This window comes from Strix aluco, chromosome 2 (genome assembly GCF_031877795.1).
Source record: "Strix aluco isolate bStrAlu1 chromosome 2, bStrAlu1.hap1, whole genome shotgun sequence".
In the NCBI taxonomy this organism is placed as follows: domain Eukaryota; kingdom Metazoa; phylum Chordata; class Aves; order Strigiformes; family Strigidae; genus Strix; species Strix aluco.
In genome coordinates, this window is record NC_133932.1 from 92,763,460 (window position 1) to 92,781,108 (window position 17,649).

The window sequence follows — 17,649 nt, forward strand, 5'->3', positions numbered from 1 at the left end:
CTTAAATGAGAGGTGGGTTTTTTAATGCTCTGTTTCTGCAGACAGCCCATCACGGCCCCAGCCTCTGCTTGAGCCTGACTTCTAGCACAGTGCAAACAACAAATAATCCATTGTGCAAAACCGAGACAAAGCTCATCCCTTGGAGCCTTTCTGTTGTTTTTTGTTTGTTTGTTTATTTCTTTGGGGGTTTGTTTATTGTTGTGCTTGTTATAGGTAGTAGACGGTTTAACTTTTATGCTGAAAAACATCAGTATTGCTTTTGATGAACATGGTGAAGCGATCCCTGGATCATCCAGGAGGAGTGACAGTAGCAGAATCATAGGCAGATGGAAGAGAAGTGTCACTTGTATGGTGATTTCCATGCAGTTATGGACCACAATGAAGGAAAGGTGTTTTATTTGGGGAGGTCAGACTAAAACTCAAGCCTGCAGCACCCCAGTTAAAGAGAGAAGAGAGTTGATGCGCAGGTCTGCTGGCACCCTCTGTGCAGTTGGACACTGATGGAAGTATGGATCTGTTGCATCACCTTTCCCAAATACCTTTGTGAGTGAAGGTTGCTGTAAAAGGAAAAATCTCAGTCCTCCACATGGCACTGGAATTTCATAGTCCCATATATTTGCTGTGGCTGGAGGGAAAGAGAAAACTTCATGCCGTCTTCCACTACATATATATATAAAATACATATATATGTTAAGTGTATATATATGCACTTAACTGACTTAAATATTTTTATATATACCACATTATGCAGGAAAAAATAATCAGGAAGGGTAATAAAATGCTATTTGTAATCTATTGTTGGGATTTGGTGTGGCTCCTGGATTCAGCTGCAGAGGAAGAGGCCTTTTATATTTCCAAAAACTTTTATTTTTTTCTGGTTTTGCAGGAATTAAATTTATCATTTTACATCAGCAATGCCCTTGGCAACGTACGGAACTAATCCTTGTCCCAGAGCATTAATTCATTTGTATCTCACATAGTACTAAGTATGTACTGTTGTTGGGCAAAGTCTGTGCAGAAGCCCAAAAAGAGAAAATGCGGAAGAGAAATTTCTTGGATTCCCCCTGTTTGTTATTCTTCTTGTGTGTGGTGAAAAAACAGTGCTGAGACCAATGTAATGGATTTGCCTTCTTAAATTACAGAGAATTGAATTTTGTGAGTCTGGTCACAAAGATTTTTTTGCTGGGATTTGCTCTAAAATAATGGCAAACTGAGGCAGCTGTATACCTAGAGGGGCATGTGGGACAATAGCAGGAGAAGGAAAGAGATAAGGTTGCTGAACTGGTACTGGCCTTGCAGAGGGAGTGAGAAGAAGGGCCAGGATGGCAAACAGGACCCAAGCTCAGCGGTGCAGTGAAATGAAAACGTAGTTATGTGTTGTGATGTGGGAAAAGGACTCGCACCTGAATTATCAGAAGTGGAGCTTGTAAATAATCAGTTCAGGAGCTACCAAAAGTGTCTTGTGTTTTAGAGTGGAGGTTGTCACTGTATTTTTGAATTGAAGAAATTCCTTGTTCCCAGTTCTCACATGAAGAAGCCATGTCCTTGTGCTTTGCCTAAGTCGGACTGAGAACAAGGAATAAAAAACCTGAATTTCAAGACATGTCGCAGGCAGCACAGTATATTCCTGTTCTGCTTGTAGAAATACTTTTCCCAGACTTGCTCAACTGATACGAAACTTTAATCTCTTCCCAGAAAGATATTTTATTTGCATACTTTGACAATACTGAAACACAAAAGTCAAATTCACTATGTTCACCAAAGAGATCTAGTCAATCAGTAACTTGGAAAGAGAGATCCCAAATGACCTTTAGAAAGACATCTAAATAACTGGATTGGATTTTTGCATCAAAATGATTGAAAATATTTCAAACTTTTAAAGGGATGAAACTGACATCTAGCAGTTTCATTACAGAAAGTACAGTGTTCCTAATATGTGAGTCATGGCATTGCTCTTCACTGCAGTTTTGGGAAGGTTGCTGATGATGGCTGTGTTGGTTTTCCTACCTGCAGAATGGACACAATATTTGTTGCACAGTGCTATTACAAAGACAGACTTTTATGAAGGATTACTTTTTCTAAAAAAAGCTTTATAAGGCGTTTTGAAGTTGGAAAGTGCTTTATAAGTGCTTTGACGTTTTTTCATTAAAAAATTATACTCAGGAAAATATCACACAAAACGTAAGAGTTGTCATTTTTCCGTTTCCCCTGTGTTTAAAAGCTAAGCTGCCCTCTTCCTCTGGGAGTGCCTGGGGATGCTCATTATCAGGTAGTGGTTTTGCTGTAAAAAGATTCTTTTCTGCCTGAAATTGCTTATTTTTAGTAGAAATGCCAAATCTAGTTAGCCATCGGTTTTGGTTTTCAACTTACAATTTCCCCTGCCAGAGTCCTATCAGTATGGGTGCAGCGTGAGTGTCCCATATGTTTCAGAATGATTCTGGTGTTTACGTGGGAGCTGAAACCAGCTGACATAAATTCTATACCTTATATATATTGCATAATATCCTGTAGCAGAAACCAAACCAGGAATCACCAGGAGATGTCCTCAACCCTGCAAAGCTACAAATCTGTTGACTTTGACTGGAAAATTTAACATTATCAAACATAGGCAGAGGCATGCTTGCTGGATTGTTTGTTTTCTTTCGACTTGTTATGGGCTAAATCCTTAGGACCTCCCTCTGTTTTTATTTGGGGAATACTCCTCCAAGTGTAATGTCAGTAGAAACTGAGTGTATAAAGATGTGGCTGTAGATAGCAGGGCTGGACAGGTGCCTCCTATTAAACTGTGCAAGTTTGACTCAAACCTATTGTATTTTGTGAATGGAGTGAGAGATGGCATCTCCCCTATGCTCCCACCCTCCCAGTCTGAAAATACTACACAGACCTATAAACCAAGTTCCGTTTCCAAGTGCTTTTCTAACTTCGGCCTTCTCAAAAGTGGAATTTCAGCACGTGGCTCTTCCACAGGGTGATGAAAGTTTAAATACAGAAAAATCTGACTAGATGGCTAAGCCTGTACCCCTGAACAGTCCCTTATGTTTATTTTCTGGTTAACTCTTATTTGGAATAAAAATGTTACCAGTGTTTCAAAATGCTGAGTACCATAGCAGGAAGAGGCTACAGAGAAGCGACTCCAAATAACTTGGAGTCATGGTGACAATTCCATGTGCATAAAACTTGGATAGATGGGAATGTCTGAAGAGGACACAAATAAGAAGGGACGTGGCACTCGTGCGTTATACCAGAGAGAGGTGAGTTTACATCAGAGAAAGAAATCAGTTTAGAACTTGATCACTGGGATGTTTTCTGTCCTGGTAGTAGACCATGTTACCTCATTGTTACTTAATTACATGGTTGCCAAAAGCCTCCTAAACTGATGAATAAATTAAGCTTAAATAATACACAAATGAAAGGATCTGCAAGTGCACAAGGAGTACATAGTGCATCTGCAGTTGCAGCGAGTAAACTTCCTTGCCTAGGGAACATAAGCCTGGCTGTGTTTCCTGGAGCTCCAGAGCAGTTTCCCTGCTGGCAGAATAACCCATAACTATTTAAATGGTGTTTTTGTGGTGCCTGTCTTTGAGGCATCTGGCATCAAATACCACGATACCAGCTAGTTGATGGGCAGAGGATAACTGCTGAATAACATACCACGTGGGAAATTCTACTCAGGGTAGAACAGACCCTGGTCCCTTTGTCTGTTACATGGCATGGTCTCCTGCTGGTACCTACATAGGGCTTTTTTTTAAGGAATATGTGAATATCACCAGTTTGTAAAGTAAAAGTTTGAGAGGTTTATTTCCTTGGGTGAGTGATAAGAGTACATGAATAAGGATATGGAAAGACAGCTGTTGGGCTGGGGGGAGGGTGAAAATTTTGGAAGGAACAGCTGAACAGTGGTCATTATTCAGCACTATTAATTCATTATTTGCTTTAGTTCAGGGAGATTTAATGAGTAACCATTGTAACTATGTTCTTAAGTGCTTAAGTGAGAAGAGTCATAGTAGGGTAGGAAAAATAATATGGTAAAAGTAATTAAACTAATTTATATTGTGGCATCTGGACTACAAAAGGCAAGGTTTTGGAGGGTTCTTAGAAATAGATGTTTTGTTAATAGAAGATTAAAAAAATGACTAGTTCCATTTGGGGCATTGAGTCATACCTTTAAAACCTCATAATTAACTTCCCCAAACAATAGAAAATACTAATTTTCTACAGGGAACTGTCTAGAAGAACGTTTTCATGCTCCAGGGTCCCAGTTGATCCATGTAAATGCCCATGATGGCATACTGTTCACTATCCATGTATTGCAAAACAAAGCTGTGGAATAGCATCAGAATACAATTTCTCTGTGTTTTGGGATCTTTTTGTCAGATTTTGGGACAAAACAATAGAGCTGTCAAAGACAGGTGCAAAAGTAGAGAGTCAGCTCCTGTGAAAATGTTCACAGCTTCAGGCATTTACTTTTAAATGGGTAGTTTCTTCAAGTCTAAAACTTTACAGATTCAGAAGTCTGAACTAATTAGCAGGGTTTTATCTTTTTCCAGTTTTCTTTTTCTGCTTGTGTTAATTGCTGCAGGTTCCTAGTCTCTGTCTGCAGCTCTCTTTGCCACCATTTTCCAAAAACCGTCCACTGTTTTGTCTTCTCCTTCATTCCTGTGTTTCCACTACACTGGGCAAGACTCACACCACCTGATTTTGCTCCTTAGAGATGAATGAGGATTTGAGTGTCTGGGTGCATGACAGTAACCTGAAACCCTGCTCTGGTGGCTGATGAGCCATCGAAGGAGCTGAAACATGCCCACACTTTGAACCTGAGAGTTTCTTAGACACTTAAACTCAAGGGCTCGCACAAAGGCAGAAGTGTCTGAGTCAAAATGATTACGTATTTGACTTAAACTCCACTGCAATCCAGTCTTGAAATGGTGATATATATAAGCACTGGGGCTAGGCTAGTTTCTTCCAATTAGCAAACTAGTTTTGTCCACCTCCTCACTCACCGCTTTCTGTGTTGCCCTGCTCAGGTCCAACTTCCCTCTGTTGATTGTACTGAGAATTTCAGCTATGAGTGCTGAAACTCATCAGCCAAAGCTAGTGTGTGATACCTGACACCAGCTTCTCATCCTCTAGCAATTCTGCTCCTGTTGGTCCTTTCTCCATCCTTTGAACTCCTGGATCTTCTGTTTTTTACAAACTCAGTGGCCAGTCTTCATGTCTGGGATGTTACCAAAACAAAATAGTAAAATATTGCCTATGAAGAACATTTATTTTCTAGCACCTGCCAATCCACAGATAATGTAGGTGTTTAACAGAAAAGTAGTATTACTATTTTTCCCCTAAAAAATTAGGTATGCATAAAATGTTGTTGATTAATCTTAAAGAAAAATCATATCTTCCACAGTTTTCTTTACAGTGGCTTTTTTAGGGTGCATATGAGTGAATGTCTTCCAAGTAATGCTACTTTGGCCTGTTTTTTTCCTTCTTACGCTATACGCATATATTTAATTGAAAATAATGAAAGGTCTTCTTAGGTTGAGCTTGTAAGAATGATTTTCCTTCAATGGTTTAAATAGCTTGAGAGGAATGTGGTTAGTCCTGTCCCATTCACATAGCTCTGTAGGGGCTGGGTAAATAGGACTCATTGAGGAGGGAGGCTGGAAACAACACCTGGGAACTCCAGCCGGGTGACCTGCACTTACGTCCTTCCATCAGATGACTTTCCTTTCTTACCCAAAGTGATACTGTTTTAATGGACGAACAAACTATTTCTCGTATTTCTCTTTCAACAACCATCCCTTCCTGCATCGGGTTCTCTATTTCTCTTCTACCTAGAAGATCTGGGATTTTGTGTACCAGAGGCTATTGCAGCAGAAGGATCTTGTGGTAGGAGGGACTTAGAATCTCAGATGCTTTTAAATAAGAATCCAAAGTCTAAGAAATATCCCCACTCTTTGCTTTGGAAGTCTCTGTGATCAAAGAAACCAACCAGGGCAGTATCCAGAGTCTAAACAAAATGAGAGTTTAAAAGTACGTTGAGGATGGACAGGGCAAGCGCTCCGCTTGGAAACTGTTGATGCAGTGTGATGAGACTGTTAAAATAGTCCTGCCAAGTTGAATGGGGGTACTTGTATGGTGCTCCGCACCAACTGTCTGTGGCAAGGATATGTATGCAAGACAGTTCAGTGGTGAATCTGAGGACATTTTGTAGCACTGTGTCATTGGCAAGAACATGCAACCCACCATCTGCCATGTAGCTCATGCCCGTCCAACTCGCAGCAGCTGCTGGATTCCAGGGGCCCAATGCTGCGACCACCCGGGGGCAATGAACACTATTTGGTGTTTTGTGCTTGGCCAAGGACTATAAAATTGTCTAGGCTAAGTTGCTGCTGGTGCAGCTATGGGCTGTGGTCACCTCAGAGCCTGGATTGCTGCGTTCTCCTCACAGCAACTGTTTCCCACCCCCGTCTGACATCAAAACTGCAGCACAACCCAGATGGTGCACAGAAGGTACAAACTCAAGGAGCTCAAATGTTGCTGACAACCCTGCTGACATGTCTGTACAGCGTCCGATTTCCTTACAGAGGCACCCATGGCCGTTTCAGCTGGACTTTTCAGGGCTGTTTGAACTTTGTGATGATATTCTTACTCAGGAATTTTCTTTTGAAATGAGGGCTCTCAGCAAAGCATTTATTGGCTTTTGAAGAGATGCATGGAGGGAGGTGCTGCCTACGACAAAGCAACTGTTGCATCACTGGTTCATGTAATTGAAATAGTTTCTTGCAAGCTGCTTGCGATTCATAAGAGATAATAAATAACTGAGGAATGATTGTGCCTGATGAAGGAAACAGTTGTTGCAGAGATGCTCTTTTGTTGTCCTGGTTGTGATTAGCTGGTTTCAGGAGGGGAGGTAAAAAATCATTTTTGACACACCAACAGCAGAATCATACAGACCTCACACAGTTTCCCTTCCTCAGTTTTGATGCATGCTCAACTGTGGGATCAAGGTATTGCCAAGAGCATTTCACGTAGACATTGAGGGCTGGTGATAGAAATCACAAATAAGTATAGCCTACAAATATGGCAAAAATGGGATTTTATAACAGTTTGCTTTATGAAAGCACAAAATCCAGTTGTGTTGTATTAATCTTCTCCTCTGACACAATACGACACAGAACGTGGGGCATGCATTATGCTTATCTTTAAATAAAAAGCAGAGGGGGGGATTTTCCAAAAATCTACGCTTAGTCCACGTCTAATCTCATTGAAGTAAGCAGGTATTTATCAACAGTGTTGTGCAAGTCCCTTGGGTGAGTACACCTAAAAATTGTACACTGTTCCTGGTAACATCTTGCATGCAAAATTAATTTTACTGAAAGTAAGTCAAATAAACAAAGACAGCGTTTTGCAGATTCAATTTTTGTGTTTAATTGGGAAATCGTAGTTCATTTTTACCAGCTTGCTAAGAGATGTCCTGCAGTGTTGTTTACACAAATAATTAGAAACCTTCATAAACTTCGTAAAAATAATTGGAAGTCTGTGGCAGCCTGTGATAAAATGCTGAAATATCAGGTAATCTGGCCATTTTGGGAGAAGGTGTACCCTGACAAGATGAGGGTAGCAAATTCATATGGCAATCATGAGAATAATTACACAGCCCTTTGTCCTGATGTTAATCCGCATCACCCCTGCAAGGTAGGTTCTATATTGTTGCCTTAATCCTGTTGATTTTCTTAGTCATGTGAATGCCACAGGAATTATAAACCTCAAGGCCCTTTCCTTATATTCAGCAGATTCGGTGCCTCGTAATTGTGTAATTTGGCCTAAAGCAACCCCTAGGCAGTGGGTGTTCATGGGAAGTGTGCAGAGGGGCTTGCGGGGATTAAGAGCAACAAGGGGAAAGTCACCACCTGTTTTCCCCCCCTCCCCTCTTTCTTTTGTCTCTCCCAGGAGAAAAACCCTACAAATGTACCTGGGAAGGCTGCACCTGGAAGTTTGCTCGCTCCGACGAACTGACGAGGCATTACCGCAAGCACACAGGAGTGAAGCCATTCAAGTGTGCAGACTGTGACCGCAGCTTTTCCCGCTCAGATCACTTGGCGCTCCACCGCCGCAGGCACATGCTGGTTTGAGAAACGCTACCTGTTCCAGCCGAGTTTAAGAGCTGGGTCTCTTAACTACCCGGAGTGAATTCAGCAGGGCTGAATCCCCCTCTACAGTGTTAACAGGCAGGGCTTTCCCTGATGTCCGTAACAAAAAATAGTAACAGAAATTTAAAAAAAAAAAAAGGAAAAGAAGTGCCACTCTTCTCCTCGCCATCCGAAGTTAACTCCGTCTGCCCCTCAGCATGGCTACCCCCTGAAAGTGTCATCACAATCACCTGGGAAATAGCAGCCGAAATGCTACAGGAATGGGCATTATTTTACATGCTGCGTCCTTTGACAAAATATGTTTATAGCTTGTATGTTTTCTCAGCTGTCGGACATTTTGTTCCTGAAAAATCACTGCTGATTGGAGGATTAGATACCACAAACCGATGATGATGATGATGATGATGATGATGATGATGATGATGATGATGATGATGATGATGAGAGCACGACCCGCTAGACCTTTTTTATCCCATCTTTTCCCCTTGTTTTGAATACCATCTGGCCAGTGTCAGCATTATGCCCGAGCTGTGCTACAGACAAGCTGCGTGTGAGTAGGCAAGAAGATTCTGCTGGAGAGGTCACGCTGTTGGAGCTAAAGGATCGCTTGAGCAGACTTTTGCAATAATGATGGTGGCATTTTAATATTGTACCACAATTTGTCATTATGCCCTAGAGGACACCAGCCATTTAACCTTTTTCTTTTATCTTTTTTTTTCCCTTTCTTTTCTTTTGTTGTTGTTGTTGAAGTCTGTAAAATAAACAAGGGGCAGCAGCATCTCTGCTGAAAGTACAATATTAAGTATCCGTATTTTACCATGGACTTGTTTAGAACCATTTTCTGATTTGTATAGAAAGAGCCCATCTGAAAACTACTATCCCATTCTCAATGTGCAGTTTTCTTTCATGCAGGTATCCTCTTCCCCATGACCATTATTTGAACACAAGTCAGATCTTATACTCGCTGGTACCAACGTTAGTGGTGTAGCCATTCATGAAATGGGATCGAATGTACCAACAAAACAAAACAGAGAAGAAATGGCTGCATCTCTTGCAGAGAAAAAGCAATAATGAGTAAAATGGCTCTCAAGACAGTAATTTACTCCACATGAACAGAAGGGGGGGATATGCAGAAATAACACATAAGACCATTTAAGTTAATCTTTCTGATGGTTTCACTGACCTGCTAGGTATTGCAATTAAGTACTTTCATTTCCTTCAACATAATACTTGTGTCTGGAAAGCAAGAAAGATAAAGGAAAGAGCTGACTGTTGAGGAGTCAGTGGATGAACTGTAGGAAGTAGGAAGGAGAAATGTTTCTGCAGTGGTGCTCTGCAAGACATTAGGTTTCTCCCTGGGAGTTAGGGAATAAGATTTTGCCAGCTGTCTAGTATGATATAAATGGCCCTTTATATGGGTACCAGTGGCCGCCTCTGCTGGGATTTTCAATCCAAGCCTTTTCAGATTAAATAAAAAGGAAATTCTTGATCATTCCCATACAGCCCTATAATTGTGAACCAATTTGTATTAATTGAATTATGTAGGAGAGAGAGAAACTCTTAGTCATCAGTTGTTCATGCAAACAGAATAGTGTTTTTCTGTTTTCTTTCCTCACAAGGATCTGCCTATTCAGCTAAATTTGACAAAGAGAAGGCTTGGCAAGATTTTTTAAGTGTTGAGATTTTTATAGTTTAGAGATGAAAGATGTACCCATAAAGGTCTTTTGCAATGCATCTAATTATGAATGTTTGGTTCCAGGAATTGCACAGATTAAACTTGTGATGCCACTTGTTCGTTTTTAAATGTTTGACCAGTCTGAAGTGATTTCTGATTCCTAAAGTAACCGTAGTAATGTTGAGGGGATTCTGAAATCAAGGTAATCTTTAAGAAAAACTAGCACAGAGTACCCATACAGATACTGAAAGCAATTACAGTTAATTGAGGATTAATATGACTGGGATAATACTTTATAACAGCATTCACAGGCCCCAGAGTTTGATTGTCTTTAAATATGTTCTTAATATTCCCCAGTACCAGATAGTTTATCAGCTCTCTGAAAGAACTTCAGTATTGTTAAAGCTCAGACTCCCCTCTGCCAAGCGGTCAGCAGAGAAAACGAAGCAAATTATTTGCAGCCATTGTGGGAAAAAGGCCTCTTATCAATTCCCATTGACCAAGTTGGTAATCAACTTCCACCAAATTCGGCAACATTTTAGTATCCATCTCTAAATCAGGAATGAGGCAGAGATGCTGAGTGTCCGTGCAAAGCATCAAAAGGCTGCAACCAATCAGGGCTTCTGGATAGGCCATGAGGCATTGTGGGGCAGCAGAACTGGGTCTTTTATCGTCAGCGTTACTGCTGTTGGATTAGAAAAGTGGTTGTCGGTGTTGTGCATGAGGTGGTTCATGGATTACGTCTGAGGTCTGTCTTTCACGTACTTGAACATCATCCTCTTTAATGGATCTGTCATTCTCAGCATTTAGGGAAAGAATTCAGGTCAGGTAGAAGTCAACTGATAAAATTATTTTCCTGCCCAAGAACATTTTAGACTAATTACTTGAATAGCAGTAATTCAGTTGAAGAACCGATGGCATACAGAATTCCTTTCAGAATCTGATATTTTTCTCACACAGAAAATTAAGTTTATTGGACCAGAAACTCTTAAGGATGTTTTGTTAGTGTACGAGAGGAGCAGTGAGAGAGAGATTGTCTCTGATGTTATTCACAAAGGCAGGGTATAACTGGGAGAGACCAGTGTCTGCTTCAGGCTTCCCCTGTAGTCAATGAAGAGAGAAAAACTCCCGAGAGAAATTGAGAGGCCTCACACTTCAGCATTCAGCTCTAAACTTCCCCAAGGAGGAACATATGTATCACAGACCCTGGAGAGGCTCATCTCCCAAGGCCGAGGTTGATCTGTGTGAATCCCTTGTCTTTTAGCTGGTTGCCCATTACTTTATGCATAGGAAACACTGCAACAGAAAGAGGGTCTGGTTTTATTCAAGGAACCCGGAAGTGATACAGGGTTAATGCAGCACTCACGCCAAGGGACACAGGCACAGAGCGTGTCAATGGTAACAGAATGAAGCCAAAAGGGGAAGGAGCGTACGCTACGTTTTCTTATTTCACAGGCAGGAAGTACATGCTCAACCTTTCCAGCACACGTGTAAGGGGTTTTCGTGCTGCTGTTACTTCTAGACAACTTACACAACCAGCGGTAATCCACCACTGGGTTTCAAGTACCCAGTATTGTTCTTGGCAAGTTTCTTATTCATACCAGCACCCACAGGCTTTGACTCCAAATACTCTGTGAGGTTGTTTTCTGGTTTGTTTTCCCCTTCAGAAGTATTGTAAGAGAAGTTACTCTGTGGGAGGGGGGTGTTTGGATGTGGAGCTGATGTCCCCCAGATTCTCAGGGTGTCCTTCCCTCAGTGGCTGTGGTTCAGACCCGCCAAACTTCTGTGCTTGTGCAAAAACCAAGGGTGATTGCTCCAGAGTAGTTTCCTCAGAAACCCTGATATCCCACCACAGGTCCATGACATTTCATAACCATGGTGAAGGCTTACATCATATTTAGCATGCAGAAATACCAGATCTCATCTTGACACAACACAGTAGATCCATCTTAATTGAGCAGTTAAGAGGGACAAATGTACAGTGTCACATTCTTTCAGAAAGATAGATCTATGCTTTTAATTGTGACTAAAGGATGGGTAATATCCACCATACCCACTACAGAAACTGTGCCCTTGCCAGATTTCATATGTTTTCAGAATGATTCAATGAATTTGTCAGGAAATATCAGTAGCCAGCATTATAGGAAAACGTAACAAGCAAGCAGCTTTGATACAGAACTTTTTAAATTTTAAATTGTCGTTATTTTTTGAGCACCTGTTTTATTCAGCACTGTAAAATTGGCTCATTGCAACAGCAGTTTATACTTGGGGACGAAGATGCAGTATTCCTTATTCTCTATCATGCTTACACAATTAATTAAATAGATTTAGACTGACTTGTATATATGATTATTTGCTGGAGTAATGTATAACAAAATTAACAGTGTTGAAAATTACATCAGTGATGTTGATGTCTGGGGTAAACTCACAGTGCAGAGCATGGACAAATAGCTGGACAACCTTTCTCCCCTTTAATAATGGGAATAACAGTGATCATAAGTCTCGTTTTCCATTAGCCACACTGAAAATGTATTCTAGTTGCCATTTATAAATTTTATCTTCTGATAATAAATGCTGTTTAATGGAAAAAATCTCTTTCTCCTTTATTGAAGGTGGGTACCTCAGAGTAAGTTTCACTATTAATATCCCGCTTATTTTTTAGTTTGTACTTTGGTTTGGAAGGGTCAGTGTGTCAAACTGCATCTTCCTCAGCAGACGAGTCTTAAGTTCGTTCAGTAAATTGGCCCTACTCCCACATGCTCATCCGTACACTCGTCCATATAAATCCCAGCACTTCCATGTGCCTCCACCCATGTGCAGGTAATAAAAAGGTTTATTTTAAAAAAAATCAGAAAAGGAAGAGGAATTGGGAAAGCACTGAAAGAAAATACTACCTTCTTAAGAAACCAGCTCATGTTATTGTATTATGCCTTTGCCTGTGATTTATAACTGGAGAAGTGCACAAAGAAATTTAAAGATTGTTATATTTTCACAGTTCCGCTATAGCAGAAGTGTTGCTGTGTAATGTATGCTTATGAAGTCATGCCCACTGGTACCTTGAAAAGGCTTAAATTCTGATCATTTTCCACAGTAAATGAGGTTTTAGTACAAAAATGTAATTATAAGGATACTGCATCTTTAGAAATCAAAATACCTTAAAGTATTTTACTATACCTGTAACAGTTTAAATATTCTGTAATATATGTGATAGTTTAAAAGTATTTTCAAACTCACAATTTTACATGGGGTGTAAATAGGTTAAATGAAGTACATTTTTAAAAATCCTGTAGTTTTCATCAGAAAAACTGGTAAGATAATGCCTTGCAAAGCTTAAACACAAAAAGTAAGAAGTAAATTGTTCTGTTTTGTCAGAGTGTTTTCTCTGCAAAATGGAGTGGCCACTTCTTTGCTGTTGCGCAGATGGTGTGCGATATAGCGAAGTCATACTGAGTCCTTCAGTGTCGAATAAGTCAACACTCAGAATGTCTTTGAATAAAGGAAAAAAACCCACTTAATTGAAATGAAAACCATATGAAAGGTCTTGGGTTTTTTGTGGGTTTTTTTCCTTCTGGCATTTTACAGTGAACTGAAGATACAGTAATGGTAAACTCTCATTTGATTTTATTTCTTCTTGTATTTCCCTGACTACAGTGCATCTTGACTAAAGGCTGCACAGCTGAAATAGGCAGCTGCTCGTTACTGATTCCAGGGGAGTTCAGTCTTCTAGGGGCAGTAACATGTCAACAAAATCAATTGTAGCAGGACAGTTGTGACATTTAAAATGCACATACACTTCAGCAAGATAGCCTAAAATCTATTTTAAAAGGTGTAACAGAAACTGAAAGTGCCTGTAATTAGAACTGATGGGATGTTCCTATACTTTTACACAGCAATAACTTATGGGATTCTGTTAACAATAAGGTGAAAATGAAATTTTACTCGGAGAACAATAATGCAGCACAGAAACAAACACTAAAGTGCCATTTGTATTTTCACATGTTGAGATATTGTGTTAGAGGTTTTAGTTAATTTCTCAGATAACATCTGTCATACACTTATACGAAGAAAGTGAATCTTAGTTTACAAATGACTCATATCCATATTGATTCTCAGTAGATGTGAATGGAGGTCATTGTCAAGCAGTGTTTTAGGGGATTTCTTCCTAATTTATGTCTGATGTGCCCATGTATCCAGGGTATTCTCTAGTGAAATAATCCAAAAAACCAGCAATAAGCCCAATGAAACTTTTTTAGAGTTTATGGTAGAATGGGGATTCTCTTGAATCCTCTGCATCAAACTCTGAAAACTCAGAGTTCACCTCATGTCTCCTTTCTATTTATCGTGTAATGCTCATAGTAATTAATATCATCTTAGAACTGGTTGACTTCAGAAGTGGACAAAATATATCCCTTTTTTTTTCTTTTGGGGACAAATGATTGAAAAATTGGGGACTGTCAGTCTAGAGACTATTTGAATAGCAAACAAGAAGTCGATATTCCTAAAATGGAGTAAGGAGATTTTTATATTGAGTGCCCTAAGCGTTTGCATCAATAGACTAATTGATCTTACAAGAAAATTGGCCAGCTGTGACTCTCCCACTCTTTTTTTTCTCAATTTTTTTTTTTTTTTTAAATCTGGTAGGTTTCTGTAACAACAACAACAAAAAAACCAACCAAAAAAAAACCCCAACTGCTGCTAATGGATTCTTAAAAGCAGTGTAATGCCATCTCTCATGCTTCTTCTGTTTCTAAAAATGAATTTATTGGAGATCAAAATACAACTGGTTGTCCTAATACCTTTACCAAAGAAGATTGCTTTCCATCCTCTAAATTTGTACCTGTCATTTATTCAGGCAGAATTCTGTATTTGAAAAATTCCGCATTTTGCCTAGACTTTTGCGGCCATCAGTGGGTTGCTGCTGGAGTGGGAGGATGGGTGTTCAGTTTTTATTCACTGAGACAGGATTGAGTGTGCACAAAGATGCTCATATAGAGAAGAAAGTGCAAGTGCAAGGAAAAAAAAAAGCACATGTACTCATATGTAAAAACTAGACATTTATGCACATCACTTAATTATGTGAGAAAACCACTACTTCTAGCAACAACTTACTTTTAAATGTTAGCCACTGATGCAAATAATCCTATCAGAACATGCATATACTTATTCTGTCATCCTGAGCTTAGTCTCCAGATATTAAGCACATGAAGGAACACAATTCATCCTGGGGATTTTAGGAGGACGCCAGGGAATGTGTCATCAGAAGGACAAAGGAAACATTAGTTTCTTACCTTGTACCTGAGCTGTTGCTGGAAAGGAGGGTTTGGTTCTTTGTTCTGGAGCAGCAACACCGCAAGGAGGCGCCCTTAGAAACTTGCAGTGTTGGGAGGTTTGGCTGAATCCAGCCCTACATGTGTTAGTTCTTGCAAAGGAAAGGGCACCTTGTCTTCACCATCCCATAATGAGCCAGGCTTTTTTTCCTTCATTCTGAAAAACAAACACGGAGTTGTTATTTTCTCAATTTTACTGATTTGCCAGCATACTTTTATAGCAGCTTGTGCTTAAATTGACTTTAAATTATGAAATAAACTGAGTTGCCCTTGTAGCAATTTTTGGATTATTCAGTACAGAATTGTTCAGTCCTCCAAATAAGCAAAACTGGGCATGTGAATTTTAGCCATTATAAAAATAAGAATAGAAAAAATTATCTGAGGTCCTATTGTCCCTGTGTGTGACCGGCAACATCTTCCCCAGTTCAGTCTCAAAGGTTTACGTGAGCCGAGATGCTGTCGGTTATAGAAGAAGAGGTGAGTGGTGGTTCACACATTGACTTGCTAAACCTTGCTCCATGCTGTGACCCTTGCATTTAAGAAACCTCTGCAATAGTTCAGTGTCTAGTAGGGGACCACAGGTGGTGCCTTTGATGGATTGTCATAAGCATGAAATATAGAAATAGATTCAAATGCTGCTTTTCTCCCTGTCCCTGCCTTTCTAGGTGTAAAGAGCTTCTTTGGAAAGACAGTTTGAGACATAATCTTCAGTGCTGAACTAATCTTTTTCACGATTCAGAGTTCATGTCATTTCTGGTTTCAAACTATTTTTCACTGCTACATTTGCATCTTATTTTTCATTAAAAATCCCCACGGTTTCTTTCTTTCCATGTCATCCTATACATTGCTTCCTTGGTAATGTAAGTTCTCCACCTACACAGTATGCTCTCTTGACCTGCTCTCTGTCCCTAAAAAGTTATTACCTCCCATTTGCGCTTGCAATAGAATATACACAGAGATAGTAATGAATTGCTTAAGTTTCATGCACCATCAGCCTTAAGACCTTCAACCCACACACACAGACACACACATTAATACACTCCAAGTGAGAGAGAGATTTGGACACTGCTATCAACATGTGGGGTCAAAAATGCCATTAAATTGGAAAGTCCTTTCAGCTGTGTTTAGGAAGAAACAACAATAATGAAAAATCATTCTTGGCCAAGTCACTTGTGGAAGAAGCAAATTCCCCTATGGCATTAGTTGAATGAAATCCTAAAGATGCGGTTGCATTTTGCCCCAAATTCTTCCTTCTAATCAGGTCATTATCATTGTATGTACCACAGAGTGTTCATTTGATCCTCCTGTGTAAAAATACAAAAACATCCCTTAGTTTACAAAGTGATTAATTTGGGACTGAAGCTTCACAGCAATGGAATTAGTATGTACAGCACCTCAAACTTTTTCCTAGATAAGATGCAAAAGGGAGGGTCATTATCGGTAACCCCATAGAGATAATAGTGTCAATAGAGGTCCTACACTTAAAAGGAATAAAAATACCAGCGCTAGCAAGCAAACATATTAGTTTCTTAAGTCTTTCTTTTGCCTTCTTTTCAAAAGTTTTTCAATGCAAAAATTAATTTTCTTCAAAAATAAAAATAAATATCTGAAGATCTAATTTCCCAATAGTTTCCTCTGCATTTATATACTATGTAGTGTTTAGGCAACACCTATGTTATAAGTTTATTAATATTATGTAAGTGTTGTTCTTGTATTTATGTATAGTGTATGTATTGTAAATATACTCAGAGCTTTTTTTCCTCTTACTGTAAAATGGTGATTTTTGCCCTATGATAATGTAAAGGGAGTCCCCTAATGAAATTCTGTCAGAGGATGATTATTCCATTCTATTCTCAAAGATTTAAATGAACAAGTGTTATCGTTTTCAATGGTGTCTCAGACATATTTTGTTGGTGCATTGCTTTTCTGTATTCAACTTTCCTATGAATTGAGCTGTGAATTGAAATAGAGTTTAAACCTTTAAATGTATGCATTTGTATAATTATCTGAATGGAGGCATGAAGGTTAAATAAAGCATTTTGTATGGAACAAAACCCCTAATTATTACTGTGGATGACTCAAACCTTCTGGAATACCCAGTTATTAACTTTTTAAAATTAAACCTTTGTTAAAAAATCTTTTCTATAAACATATAGTGATTTTTTTAATTGAACGTTTGCTTAAGAAATGGATTTTACTTGCTTTTCTGATTTTTTAAAAGCCATCATATAGAGTAGACATTCTCTCTCCTTTCACAGTGTTTGTGCGTCTGTGGCAAAGCTGGAACAAATAAAATAGCACTCAGCAGTATAAACAAAAATGTCCTGGGATTATATAAAAATATTTTGCATTACTATATAATCTGAGTTCCCTAAGTACTTTAAAAAGGAGTTGTGTGTCTGTCTCTCTCTGCTTCTTTCCCTCTCCTTTCCCTGTTTGTCAGGAAGCTGGCAGGGTTAACGTGCAGCATGCCTAAGGTACCCATGCAGCCAAGAAGTGC

General features: G+C 39.4%; 1 protein-coding gene across 7 annotated transcripts in view; it reads left to right on the forward strand.

Annotated features, from left to right (window-relative positions):
* Window positions 1-17,298, forward strand: part of KLF12 (KLF transcription factor 12) — a 248,325-nt gene extending 231,027 nt beyond the window's left edge. For all 7 annotated transcript variants that reach the window (XM_074815525.1, XM_074815528.1, XM_074815529.1 and 4 more), the window contains one exon: window positions 7,948-17,298. In XM_074815525.1, coding sequence (XP_074671626.1) covers window positions 7,948-8,129 — 182 coding nt within the window. In that variant the 3' untranslated portion in view covers window positions 8,130-17,298. The remainder of the gene's footprint in view (window positions 1-7,947) is intronic.
* Window positions 17,299-17,649: the final 351 nt, after the last annotated feature.